Genomic DNA, 14,708 nt, shown 5'->3' with positions numbered 1-14,708 from the left:
TGGCCATCTTGTTCAGGCCTTGTGTTTTATGGAAGGGTTTTTATACTGATTTGATTTTTTTGGTGGTAATTGGTCGGTTCAGATTTTCTGTTTCTTCTTGACTCGGTCTTACTGTACTGTAGGTTTCTAGGAATGTATCCATTTCTTCCAGATTGTCCAATTTGTTGGCGTATAATTGCTCGTATTATTTTTAAATAATCCTTTATTGTGGAGTCTACCTTTTCAAAGAACCAGCTCTTGGTTCGATTGATATTTTGCATTTATCTTTGGGCTCTATTTCATTTATTTCCACTCTGACATTTATTATTTTCTTCCCTCCTACTCACTTTGGGTTTTGTTTGCTGTTCTTTTTCTAGTTCTTATAAGTGTAAGGTTAGATTGTTTGTTTGAGATTTTTCTTGTTTCTTGAAATCTGTACTGCTATGAATTTCCCTTTAGGACTGCTTTTTCTCACTGTGTCCCACAGATTTTGAATTGTTGTGTTTTCATTTTCATTTGTCTCAGATATATTTTGATTTCCTCTTTGATCTCATTGTTAACCCATTCATTGTTTGGTAGCATGTTGTTTAGCCTCCAAGTGTTTGTGTATTTTCCAGTTTTTCTCTTGTAGTTGATTTATAGTTTCATACCATTGTGGTTGGAGAAGACCCTTGATATGATTTCAATCTTCTTAAATTTACCAAGACTTGTTTTGCGGCCTAATGTGGTCTATCCTGGAAAATGTTCCATGTGCATTTAAGAAAAATGTGTATTCTGCTGCTTCAGGGAGAAATGCTCCAAAAATATCAATTATATCCAACTAGTCCAGTGAGCCATTTCAGGTTGCTATTTCCTTGCTGATTTCTGTCTGGAAGATCTGTCCATTGGTGCCAAGGGTTGTTAAAGTACCCTACTATGACCATATTACTGTCGATCTCTCTCTTTATGCCAATCAATATTTGTTTTATATATGTAGGTGCTCCTATGTTGGATGCGTATATGTTTACTAGGGTTATGTCCTCTTGTGTTGATCCCTTTATTGTTATGTAATGCCCTTCTTTGTCTCTTATTATAGCCTTTGTTTTAAAGTCTATTTTGTCTGATATAAGTATTGTTACCTCAGCTTTTGTTTTCATTGCCATTTGCATGAAATACCTTTTTCCATCCCTTTACTTTCAGTCTGTGTGTGTCATTTGATGTCGTAGGTGGCATATGTATGGGTCTTGTTTTCTTATCCATTCAGCTACCCTTTTGATTGGAGCATTTAATTCACTTACATTTAAAGTGATTATTGATAGGTACATAGTTATTGCCATTTTATTATTCATATTTATTGGGGTTTTCCCCCTTCTTTTTATAGAAGTCCCCTTAATATTTCTTATGTTTTAGCTTGTTAGTGATGAATTTCTTCTGCTTTTTCCTGTCTGGGAAGCTCTTTACCTTACCTTTAATTTTAATTGATAGTCTTGTTGAGTAGAGTAGTCTTGGTTATAGGTCCTTGCTTTTCATCACTTTGGATATTTCGTGCCACTCCCTTCTGGCCTGCAAAGTTTCTGTTGAGAAATCAGCTGACAGTCTTCTGGCTGGACCCTTGTAAGTAACTAGCTGCCTTTCTCTTGCTGCTTTTTATATTCTCTCTTTGTCTTTAACCTTTGCCAATTTATGATGATGTTTCTCGGTGTGGGCCTGTTTGGGTTCCTCCTGTTTGAGACTCTCTGAGATTCCTGGACTTGTATATCTATTTCCTTTGCTAAGTTACGGAAGTTTTCAGTCATTATCTCTTGAAATATGTTCTCAACCCCTTGCTCACTCTCTTCTCCTTCTGGTACCCCTATAATGCAGATGTTGGTACATTTGATGTCGGTCCAGAGGTCTCTTAAACTTTTATTTTTGATTCTTTTTTCTTTTTGCCGTTTTGATTGGTTGTTTTCTACTACTTTGTCTTCCTGCTTGCTGATTTGACCCTCTGCTTCATGTAATCTACTGTTGATTCTTTCTATTGTATTTTTCATTTCTGACTGGTTCTTTTTCCGTGGTTTCTATCCTTTTTCCTGCTTACTATCTCTCTGCTGAAGTTCTCACTAAGTTCGTCTATTCTCCCTCTAAGTTCATTGAGCATCCTTATAACCAGTGTTTTGAACTCTGTCTCTGGTAAGTTGCTTGCTTCCATGTTGTTCAGTTTTTTTCTGGGGTTTTCTCGTTTCATTTGCAGCATGTTTGTTTGTTTGTTTGTTTGTTTGTTTACTTGCCTCTCTGTGTCTGTTTCTATGTATTAGGAAGATTGTTTTTACATCTCCCAGCCTTGGCCAGTTGGCCTTATGTAGCAGGTGTCCTGTGTGGCCCAGTGGCATAGTCTCCCTGATCACCTATGCCGGGGGCACTGGGCATGTTCCTTGTGTGGATTGTGTGTGTTCTCCTGAGCCTTGATTGCTCTTTAGCACATCAATAGATGGGACTGACTCATGGGCTGACTGGCTACGGGGACTGGCCATGCCCACAGGGTATGAGCTGCTGTGTGAGGGCCGACTGCTCGGAGTGGGATTTGCTGCAACAGGCTTGCATACCTATTGAGACTACCATTTTGGTGTGCTGCTTATGGCCGCTAGTCAGTTGATGCTTTGTTGTGTTCTGATGCCAGCCTCTGGGTGTGTTGGTTCTGGGGCCCCTTGGGAAGGGCTCCAGTGTAGGCCAAGGTCAATCGCTGCCTTTGATTGTTCAGGGCTACCTGGTAGGAGCTACAAAGTGATCTGCGGATGGTTGCTGCCCGTGCTGGATCTGGAGGCAAGTGGGAGAGACCACACTGCGAGCAGAGGTCGGTTACCCCCAGTACTGGCTCTAGGGCAGCTTAGTTAAAGGACTAGTGCACCTCAAGGCCTGGGGCTGCCCACCAGCTGCCTGTAAGACTCTGCAGCTGGAAGAGCCTTTGGGTGGTGTGTGAGTTCGGTAGGTCTGGGCCAGGGAGTCACCTGCATATTGCTGCCAGAGCTGAGCCTGCAGGCTCCCGCAAAAGTAACACTTCACAGCAAGGCTAGCTACCGTCCACCTTGGGCTTGCAGACCCCAGCGATTCACTCAAGAGATACTACAGTTCAGGCTGGCACCAGTGGCCCGCCACCAAAATTTTCTCCTGTAATGTGTGGGCCACATGCAAGTGGCACAGAGGGCTGCTTTGTGCCCATGAATGCAGGGCCCTGGGAAGGCGCAGGGTGGGGCTGGCTGCCTGGCAATGGGCCAGCCACAGGAATCTGTGGGTTGGGTGGGGCAGGGTCCCAGGGAGACACAGGGAGGGGCGGGCCATCCTAGTGGCCAATGCAGGTTCAGAATTGTCCGTCTGGGGGCTGGGCTAAACAGAGACAAGATGGTGCCCATCTGCAGACTGTGCTGGAACCATGGCAGCTGTCCCTCCAGCCCTTGCCTCAGCGCCACAGAACTCAGTCTTTCCTCGTGTGTCTCTTGTGCCTCCTGAGCTGTTGACCCTTTGCCGGAGCCCAGGGTGTGTGTCTGCAAATGAGTGAGTCTGTGTGCAGGCCCTTTAGGGGACGTGTTGGTTTTCTGGTTCCTTCTGTCTCACCCGGACAACCAGAATCCTCCCTGATTTTTATAGTCAGATCTTGTAGGAACTCTTCTTCCCAGGACTAGAACCCTGGGCTGGGGAGCCCTGTATGGGACCAGATCTTCTTGCTCCTTCAAGGGGGCCTCTGCAGCCATGTTCTCACTCCCGGTGCTCAGCTGCCACATGCAGGTGCCGGGCCAGCCCGCTTCACGTCTCTTTGCCTCCTACTGATCTTGATGTGGCTTTTTCTTTATATTCTCAGATGTATGTGTTATGATCAGCTAGATGTCAGGTGGTTCTCCAGGTTGATTGTTTTATAATTTGGTTGTAATTTTAATGTGGTCCTGGGAGGAGGTGAACCCCGCTTTCACCTAGCCTGTCATCTTTACCAGAACTTCCTAAGTACTTTAAAATATGGTTTTCCAAAACCTTTACATAAGCTACATCATGTAAGAAAGATCACTTGGAACCAACCAGTAGGACCAAAATGGTTTAAATTCCTTTGGCAGAGAAGAGATAGAACTTAGTTCTGGTCATGAACCTATCCAGTAACTAGTAACAGAAAGGGTGGTGCTTTTGAACATCTGCCAAACCCTCTCGCGGTCTGGAGCCTGCTGGTACTCACCAGTTCGGAGACGATGCTCTGTTTGGTCATGGTGCCCACCTCAGGAATGCGAGCCTTCACCTGCGCTTTGATGTAGCACTTCCCTCCTCCAGCAAAGCGGATTCCTGTGATGCCCTGGGAAATGAAGTAAATGTTCATACATCCATCTGCTCATTTATTCACTATATTGAGTGTCTCCTGCGAGCCAGGCACTGCTCCAGGTACTGGGTATAGGGTTTGACAAAACCGATGGAATCTGTGCCCTCCTGCAGCTGAACGTTTAGTGTTATTTACCAAAAATAAAAAATAGAGATAACATCAGGTGGTGTTAAGCGCTGTGAAGAAAAAGCCGAGTGTGTGATAGGAATGACAGGGTTGGCATTTTGGACAGTGTGGTCAGGGAGGCCTCTACCGGGGGTGGCATCTGAGCTAGGACAAAGTATGCTCATCTACTCCTCAAGTTCAGATGAAAGGCTGTCTTCCCTGTGCAGCTAGCTCTCTCTGACCATCCAAGTTCAGGGGACTCCTCTTCCTCCAGCTTCCTATAAGCCCCTCTTCTCCAATGTCTTCGTTCCTCCTTTGACACTTAGTTCTCAGTCCTTGTGGTAGCTCCCTGTGGTTGTCATCTCGATTATAAGCTTCTTGAGGTCACTATCTGAATCTTTTCTTTTCGGTGGTCCCACTGAGGTTCTCAAAAGATGTTGGCCCAATTAATTAATTTTCCCTAAGTTACCAAGCCCAGGGGAAATAGTCAAACTTTTTACAACACCAGGGGCTGAATTTCACTCCTAGACCTTACCCAAGGACTTAGATGTTTTGTTTTTGTCCCTTGTGAGATATAAACAGTGTCTCTTCCTCATCTGCCTGGGGACCTGCCTCAAGGGAAACCTCAGCCGTAGGGTTCCAGTCTCGGCTGACGGCTCGGCACTAGCCTACCCAGTGGGCACATCAGGCACGACAGTACATTCTGTCCCCAGAGTATTTGCTTTCACCCTGCTGGGTAACTTCATCGCCAGTGAGAGGCCAAAACACTATTAAAGGTCTACAGATTTCATGCCATAATAATGTAGACACCAGCACGAATCTGAACATCTCAACTTGTCAAACTTCTGTGGCACCGACACAAGTGTCGGGAAGATACAGCACTGTGTCAGGGTCAGTGCCAAGGAGTGGGGGAAGGAAAGCATTTAGGAGTCCAGAGTTCCTGGCTCAGGATTCAGCTGTCTTAAAAGGAGAATGGAGTTGTCACGCTTGAGGATATGCATGGAAAATTACACCCTGTGTAATCTCAGAGCCTGGAGCCCTGCCAACGCTGGGTGACAGGCTAGGGCACAGGGAAGGAAAGGCTCGCGCTTCTTACATCTCCTCGTGATCTGCCTTGTGATGTAACTGGCCACGGACACATAGGTGACACTTATTTCCCCCAGCATCACCTGTTGCCCAGAGAGAGGTGGAGGCATTGTCCCCACTTGACAGAGGGGGAGCTCAAGGCTTACTGCAGAGGTTCTGGACTCACTGCACTGATGTCACCTGAAGAGAATTTAAAAACACACATTTCTGGGCCTCTCTCAGAGATTCCCATTTGATTTGCCTAGGGTAGTACCTAGACACTGGCTTAAAAGCTCCCCATGTGTTTATAATGCGCAGCCAAGGTTGAGGACCACCAGTTTGGGGAGAGAGGACCTTGATCAGGGTAATAAAGTCTTTGAATGACTAAAACAGCCTGCTACGGACAATGTTTTCCTCCCCCCAGAATTCATGTGTTGAAACCTAACTCCTAATGTCATGATGGTTTGGAGGTGGGGCCTTTGGGAAGTGAACGGCCATTAGAGTGCAGCCCTCATGAACGGGATTAGTGCCTTCTAGAAGAGACCCCAGAGACGCCCTCACCCCATCCGCCATGTGGGTCACAGTGAGAGACGGCCGTCTATGAACTAGAAAGCAAGCCTTCACTAGACACCCAATCTGCCAGAGCCTTCCCCTTGGACTTTCCAGCTTCCAGACCAATGAGAGATAAATTTCTGCGGTTTATACATCAGCCAGTCTATGCTAATTTGTCACAGTGGCTTGAACGGACTAAGACACACACAGCCTTTAGACCCCAGTTTCCTCTGTACCAGAGATTCAAAAACTTTCCTTTGTATCCAATTCTCTAGGAGGACTTGTAAAATGAAACAGGGTGTTGGGCCCCACTCCCAGAGTTTTTAATTCCCTAGGACTGGAGTGGGGGCTAAACTTTGCATTTCTAACAAGCTGGACGCCATGCTGCTGCTGGTGGCCTAAGGAACACACTTTGGGAACCACTGCTCTCTGCTGTGCTGTCTCCCGAAGGTCTGCTCCTCTTATTCTGCGTGTAAATCCAGAGCTCATGGTTTGAAAGAACAGAATGCAGGGGAAAGAGATTACTGCACCTCTATGCGACTTGTGATATGTTCTCTCAACTTCAAACCCTCCTATTCTCTGAGCGTGAGACGCAAGAGAGAAAACACCACGTGACCGTTAGCACATCCTCAAAGGAGAGAGCTGATTCTATTGAAGGGCTCACAGCCTGGGCTGCGAAGCTGGTCCTGAGCTAGTTCTGACGGTCTGCATGCTGCAGACAGAACTGACACGCCCCCGGGATGGGTCCCGTGGGAACCAGTTCGCCTGTGTTCACCACCACGTCTAGCTGCAGATCCATACCGAGCAGTCAGATCTGTCACGAGATTAAACAGAAGGAATGAAAACGCACAAGAAAGCCCAGCGAACCTTTGTTTCTGGCAAACACATAAGGCCTTAGAAGCTGGTGATAATGAAGAAATTTGCTAACAAAGATAGTGAGGGACGAGTCCGATAACCCAACATTCTTTTATCAAGAGTTAGGTGATCTCATTTTCGACACACATTTTTTCTTCTAGGGGATTCAGCTGTTTCTGTGGCTTCAACTCCAAGTTCCACAGGACAGCAAGGGGTCTTACCCACCCCCCACCCCAGGGGGCACTACAGATGTCTTTGAGGGAGTTTTTGGCTGTCACAAAGACTGGGGGCTCCCCGGCCTTCAGTGGGCAGGTGGAGGGGGCGGAGGATGCCGGGTCCCACCAGCTTTGGGAGGTCCTGACCTAACCGCTCTGGGTCCCGGGTGAAAAAACGTGACTGGGGGTGTCTGTGCCCAGAACCCAATGCCGCTTGACACATAAACACAAAGCGGCTTTGGGCATAGTTTTAATGTGCAATGGATTTCCTAAGAATGAAATTACTGTGCAAATGGAGAAAAATGGTATTTTCGTTCACCCAAAAAATTACCCGGTGTTTAATTTGCCAATACACTCGTAGGTCCGTCTGTATTTTCGGCTGTGGTGCTGACAGTGATTCAACTAGTGGAGCAAAAATATGACTTTCACTTTACTTTTCCTTTATATTATTGTTCGGGGCCATATTGATTTTTGACATCAATAACCTACCTGCCTACCAGATAGGTTTTGCTCTGCTGTTTTCTCCCTCTGGCTTTTTAAGTAGGAACTTTCAAATAGACACAAAGTTCAAAGACTTGTGTAGTGAACACTCATACGGACCCATCAGTTTACTCCATCTTAATTTCTAGCCAGGATTTTCGTTACACACGGCATCGGGTCTCAGAGAACCGGCAGGACGCTTTTGCAGGCGTAAATTTCTAGAACGCAGCTTGTGCACTATGAACACACCCAGCGTGCATTCCTCGTCAGGCTCCTCCGAGTCCCCTTTTCGACCAGGCCCTAACCCTGGGCTCTGTCTTGGCCCCCTTACTCCAATGTTAGCAAGACTCTTGCTGGGTCAGTCCTGATCTGACCGCCCACCTCAGTCTGCATTCGGCAAAATCTCTGTTAGAGGCCAGTTAGCAAAGAACCACCCTCTCTCTCTTAGTGATGTTCCGTCCACCAACGCCTCCAGCCTGGCCCTTGGCTCTAAATCCCTGTTTTTCCTTATGGGATTCAGAGTTGGGCCCAATGTCTCCCCTCTACTATGAAACCTCACTGAAGAGCCCTCCTTGAACAAGGCCTGCCTTACCTTCTTTAACACTGTAGGGCCTGGAACTCTTTGTTCAGTGCTACCCGCTCTCAAGAGGTTCAGCTTACCATCAGCTCTGCTGAAATCTCAGTGAGGCCCTGAGTGAGCAGGGGAGACAGCTGGCTGACAGTTCAGAGCCTTTTCTAATCTGCACCCTCATCCTCAACCCCTTCCTTGCCATTGGCCACATTGGGGTCCTTAGAACTCTAGGGCAGGCCTGGGAATTTTTATTCAATGTGCTTCCCTGGTCCCGGGAAGCCCTGCCCCTATTCTCTGCCTGTTGAAATCCTAGTCATTCCTTCAGACCTGATCCCACGGTCACCCCTGCTGTCAAACCGGCTCCACGCCTCGAATCGGCAGCGACTGCCTCCCCTCTGTGCTCCACCTCACTCTGTCCACAGCTCCGTTGTAGCACGGTGCCCAGGCTGACCTGAGCTGCGTCCATGTGGATGTGTGCATCCCCCATGCCTACCACCGTCCCTTGTACACAGTAGGTCCTAATGAAATGCCTCTTGAATTTGACTGATGGTTTAAAATCTAGGAGAAAGTAATTATGCAGGCACCATAGTGGCTGATTCATGTGTTTTCAAGAATCCAGGCTTGTTTAAACCCATAACAGCTTCTATCCATCAAAAGAAAAAAAAAAAATGTTCTACTCGCCATTTCTGACTTAGAGAAATGTGGAAGCTATCAAAGAGAATTGATCAGTTCATAAAATATTTGTGGCCCCGTTGGCCTAGGAGAACAAAGCACAATCAATACCATTATTAGAACCAAAGGATTATAAAACAGATATATAGGTTTGGGATTAAAATGTTTCAAAAGTATATTCCTGATACACGCACATCTTGAGAGAGATGGAGTTTTCCTCATTTATCTATGTAGCTAGCATTGCATATCTTGGTATTGTGGCGCATCAGAGGCATTCGGTTCTGTTCTGGGTTGAATGACGTGTGTGGGGGAGTCCCAGTTTATAATTTAGTATTGAGCAGTACAAAGAAAAATGCTTTTACCTTGTCCTGCGTCTTGCAGTGAAAGCCCTTAATAAGTCTGGAGAAATTATCCTTCTGCGTTGACCAGAACCGTGTGCAAAGCTAGGACTAAACGAGATGCAGCTGGGCACGCACGGGGCTGCAGAGCCTGTCCCCAGGGCAGAGCCCACCCCTTCTCATCATCAAATCATATCTCGCCTCACCACGGCTGGTCACGCACGCGTCTGTTTGGTAGTCAAAAGGACTCGTGAAGTGTGTTTCGGTCTCCACGAGGGGAGTTTCTTTCATCCAAACAAAAAGCATCTCTAGTTTTTCTCCTCAATCAGAGGAAGACAGGTCGATGAGATAGATATTCGTAGGCCAATAAACTATCAGAAGAGACATTGTTGTCAAGAGCCTTTTTTTCATTATGAAGTCTCACCTACACCAGCTACCGATTTAACAGGAGAGCACAATCAGTGATGCCTCTTCCTCAGTTTAGAACGTGAAAGCGAGTAAGATATTTATGTTGGCCACGGGAAAGCAGGCCTGGAGTGATAGTTTGGTTTGCAGATGTACACTGGAGCGTGGACGCTAGCTTTATGTTTCAAATTGCCCATAAACTGCATTTTTGAAAATAAACATGTTTGCCCTTTTCAAAGGAGACCAGAATGTGTTATCTGTAATAAGCTATTGTCAGAAAACATACAAAAAATAGGCGAATTTCTCCACGCTGATTTTCAAGATTCAATGGGAAACCGAAAAGTTGAGAAAAGTATGTAAATAAGTCCTACCTGTTGTGGATGAGATTATTAGATCATCAAAATTTCCCTCCTTTCTGTAAGTTCCAAAAAAGACCTTGCAACTCTCAGGGTTAGTTTGAACATTTTATTCAATCTGTGTTAGAGAAAGCTACTTGGAAAGAAATAGCTCTTTCACGTCTTTCTGCCAAAACTTTATATAGTTCTAAGAACCTGTTTTTTTTCAAGGCCAATGTGCTGTTTTATTTTTTGTTTTTTGTTTTTTTTGTTTTTCATTTTGAAAATATAAAAACATAATGAGTGGTCCTTTTGCAGAGAGGATCTGCTATCTGATGTTTGTGGATCAGCGGCACCATGAGTGCCACGAAGAACACCTTGCATGTGGGTGTGTGTGAAAGATGCTGCTTCTCTCTGAATCGGCAGTCTCCCAGGCTTGCCTGGTTAAACTCTGCAAATGCAGAAAAATATACTTACATTCTGGAAGTCGTTAACTTCAATTGCTTCTTCAGCTCCGCTTCCCATTTTGAAGGTCTCTAAGTTGTTCCCGGCATCTATTTCCATTGACCCGTCTTGCAATTTCCCATTGATACTCATAGTGTAATGAACATTGTAAACCTGAAAGTAAACACAAGGGCGGTGAAGGCTTCCTTTTAGAGCGATCCAGGGATTATCTTTAGATCTGCAGCACGTGAGGTAGCTTTCATATCTGTCAGCGATACACTGAATCACCCTTAAGAGCGATAGATACATTTGTATATGAGGATTTCATCCATGTGCCAATCACTTAATTTCTTAAAAAAAAAAAATACCTTCAAAGTAAAATTTTTGATAGTCTCTGATACTATTTCAAATAGCTCTGGCTGTGTATAGCAGCATCTGAGTAGAATCTCCAGCTTCCATGCCTGGCTTTTCCCCTGGACCAGTCCAATCAGAACCTACGATAATAGAGCTTGGGCACAGATCTTTCTTTTTTTTTTTTTAAAAGACAAGTCTCTGCAGCCAGAGTCAAGACCTAGTGATGCATAAATGGAAATCGAGGAGGCAGAGGGTTAACTAGGCTATTAACTGAACAGATCTGCAGAGTCACCTTAACTTGAAAGTTTTCTTTTTTTTTTTTAATCTTTTGGTTGAGACTTGGCATGGAGTGTGGTATACAGTATAGGCTGCAGACAGGACTGAGATTTGCCTGATATGGAGCAGCATTTGCAGAGAGCAAGGTCAATGTGCACATCTGTTTCAGCTCCACGTGGGAGTTACTCATTTTAATGACTCCATGGGACAGGCATATGGGGTTGCAGGGCATTTTGTAACGAGATGTGTTGGAGGAGAAGGCGGGGGGGGGGGCTGGCATTGCACTTGGGCACTGGTCCAGGATTCAAAAGACAGGTGGCCACGCCACTTATCCCGGGGTCTTGGGAGATGCCTTCAGTGTAAAATGAAGGCGTTGGGCCTCAGAGGTGGCTTTTCTGCTACGTTCTTAGGGCTCCGAGGTGTCACAGAGGTGGCCTGGAGGTGAAGGTGGCACAGCAGGTGTGGCTGCGATTCTCCCACGTCCACCCATAGTCCGAGCAGACAGGCTCTGCCTCTGTTTCAGGTGTTGTATTTCTGAGTTAAATCTTAAGAAAAATTCTGCCATTAAATTAAAAAAAAAAGTTTACCACTAAATTATATGATCCAAAGGGCTCTCTTAGTTTAGACATCTTGTTCGTACATTAGTTTAAAAAATAATTCACGCACTGCTCCTGGTCAAGTGCTGCTGCTCTGCCAGAACTTTCTCTGAGTTGTGGGGTAGTAGCTGGGTTTCTTTTCCTTTCTTTCTTTTTCTGACTTAGAGGCATTTATAGATCTTATATACAATATATCTCTTACATGATACGTAACATGTAACTTCTTTAATGGCGAAGGAATGAAAACCGATGAAAGACATTTGCTACTTAGTGTCAGGTCAGATTCAATTCAAGTCTGATTTTCTCCCTCAGGAAGAAACAGCTGCTACATGGACAAACACTGGAAAAAATATCTGTTGTTATTGGGTCATTAGTTGTAGAAGGTTCATTACTACCAGACTCGCAGGGCATGGTTTTATGTTTTGAGTAGAGATGCAGAAATGGCTTTGCTGGCCAGCACCCTTTCAGGCCACAGTCTTCATTCAGCAGAACAAAAGACACCAGCGTGCTGGTTCGGCTCAACCGAGTCTCAGCCCCCTCCCTCCGTCCTTCTGCTGAACTTCGATTCCTGTCTCCCAAGCTTGCCTCAGCATGAGAACCCTTTCTAGGGGTTCTGATCTCATGGAGCTGGAGCAGGGGCCACCAGTCTGGTGTCACTTTGCAACTCAGGTGGTCCGTAGGAGCAGCCTGGTCTGGGAAACCTGTTTTTTTCTGGCTGAGGCAGGGCAGGTTTAGAAGGCAGATTCTGTTCTGCCCCCATGCCCTCTGAGAAGCCACTATTCGCGTGAGTTGGTCATGACTGTCAGAAGGAGCATGGCAGACAACACTCGTGTGAGTCCCTGCTGGCACGAGCATCCTCCACTCGGGTGACAAGAGGCCGTGTGTTCGGCTGTTGCACAGAAACTTTTACTAGTAAAGCAATGCAAAATTTAAAAAATTAACGGTTTCGACATTCTTAGCAGGTCTAAAGGAGACAAGACTGTGACGCTAGAAGAATGGCTTGTGGTCCTCATTTCACTCTCTCCCACTGCCACCGTCTCCCCCTTCCTCCCAGCAAAAGCTCCCTAACGAGGTACAGGGGTCGCATCCTTTATAATGAGGCTTCAGCCCATTTTTTTTTATAAGCAGTGCGCAGCCTGCAGGGGGCAGCAGCGAGGGGTCTGGGCCCCCGCCTGAAGCAATGGGGGGTGGAGGTGGTAAATAGTCTGAAATTATTTCTAAAGCACAAGGCTCAGAGCTCAGAGGGAGGCTGGGCTGATGGAGCGGTAATCACATTATCTGCCCTGAACCGTTGGAGCCGCTGGAGCCTAAGGCTGCTTCCATCTAAGTACGATGAAGTTTGTTATTTGCCAAAATTCTGCTCAATATGGTGCCTTTTACAGCCAAGGATATTTGCTAATGAGTTTCTAATAAAGCCTGGGTCTGTAAGATTAATTACATAATGCTTGGGACAATGTCTAGAAAAACCAGTCTGAGAATAAAGGCCCCGAGCGATGATCTCAGCCCCTATCCCACAGGGCAGGCTTGTCAGTCAGCTCACATGGGTGGGGATTTTCCATATTTCAATGCCTCGTTCCATGCACAATAATGTGGCTGAAACATGGCCTCAATATTTGAGCCCGGTCACTCGTCCCCAATTATTAGCACTCCGATGCTTCATAGTCTTCCAGCCGACTTGGAGTAAATCTGTCCTAGGGGGATTTACCCTTATGAAAGAGATAAAAGGTGAATTACTGCTGGTTCTCCTGTTTGAGCCAATACAGAGCAGCAAAGGCATGAGTAATCCCCAGTGAGTGGGTAATCCATTTGGCTGGGGACATTTTCCATTCGACAGAGACTTACCTTTTTTGATTATGTTTTGTTTGGGCTACTTAGATTTGTATTCAGGGAAAGCAGACCTGTGAGTGTGCTATGCATAGATGGTGCCAAATTTACTCTATTTAATATTTTATGATTTGTTTTTCAGATATTATATGGATCAGCATCAAATATTATGGGAGAAAAAAAAAACACACACTACCATAGTGTTCTTCATTCTCCTGCTTGTATAAGAAATAGCAATAACTTTGATTGTTGGTACTAAAATGTGATTCACTATTCCTCTGTATTCTTAAAATTTAATAGTGCTTTCTTGAATCAGGGAACCAATCATCTTGTGGAACAGTAACAGATATGAAAAAAAAGAGTCCAGCTTATCCAGTATGATATTTGAATCTCTCTTTTTAGAAGCTTGTCAGTTAGCTGTGTTTGCCTTCAATAATTAAATGCCAAAAGATATTCATTTTAATATATATCATGACTAAAATCTTTACCCCCCCCCCAAAAAAAAACGCAAAGCAGTTTTTATCCCCAAATGACCTATAACATTGAGGTTTTGTCATCTAAAAGATAGCATTTACGTTCGAATACCACACAATTTCCCAAGGGATGACAATCTAAACCCTGCTATTCATGGAGATGTAGATATTAAAATCGTTCCCATGTTTAGATTTGCTGCTTTCAAATGGGAGCGTCTGGCCCAGCATCCATATTCAAAATACAAATACATTAAGGCACTTTTCAAATATGCACAAAATACTGTGCAATTCTGATTTTACAAATCGATGCTTGTAAATTTGATATAGTTTCTAAAACAGACTCAGCGCGAAATGGCATGCTTATCTACACTAGGCATTTAAGTTAAAAATACAAATTAGGCAGTGACTGCAGAAGATGTGATGTGTAAAATGGTCGAATTGCTTTCAGCACCATTTTCTCTAAGTACTGGAATTCGTTCATGCTTTGAATTTCATGGTGGGAGAGAGGGGGAAGCCGCAGATTCTTTGAGGGCAGTGATTAAGAAACAGCCCTTTGTGTGTGCCCTGGAGATGGGATCATTTTCCATTAGTCCAAATGAGCTTGCGCAGGGCCTGGCAATGGTCATCAAGATAAAATGCCCCCTTTTCCATAGTGCACAAAATTCAGGGTATTTAGAGAACGCGCTGGAATTCTGCCCGGTCAAGTTAGAAGCACTTTTTATAGTCCTCGAGTGCCCATGGAGCTTTAAAATAAAGAGTTGCATAAAAGAAAGTAGGACAGCAGTTAGTGGAACAGTTACCATGAAATCACACGTGACTAGGCCAGAAGGGATTTTTAAAAGAGATTTGGCACC

At 45.1% G+C, this 14,708-nt stretch overlaps 1 protein-coding gene across 2 annotated transcripts in view; it reads right to left on the bottom strand.

Moving 5' to 3' along the window:
- The window catches only part of CNMD (chondromodulin), a 34,705-nt gene that overhangs the window by 14,016 nt on the left and 5,981 nt on the right, over positions 1–14,708 (bottom strand). For both annotated transcript variants that reach the window (XM_006914941.3, XM_006914942.3), the window contains exons 3-4: positions 10,365–10,505; positions 4,157–4,270 (exon numbers count right to left, since the gene is read on the bottom strand). In XM_006914941.3, coding sequence (XP_006915003.1) covers positions 4,157–4,270; positions 10,365–10,505 — 255 coding nt within the window. The remainder of the gene's footprint in view (positions 1–4,156; positions 4,271–10,364; positions 10,506–14,708) is intronic.

The sequence above is a fragment of the Pteropus alecto genome, unplaced genomic scaffold, assembly GCF_000325575.1.
Source record: "Pteropus alecto unplaced genomic scaffold, ASM32557v1 scaffold35, whole genome shotgun sequence".
Classification (NCBI taxonomy): Eukaryota; Metazoa; Chordata; class Mammalia; order Chiroptera; family Pteropodidae; genus Pteropus; species Pteropus alecto.
Note: the sequence above shows the minus strand (reverse complement) of the source record. Positions and strands in the feature narration are given on the sequence as shown.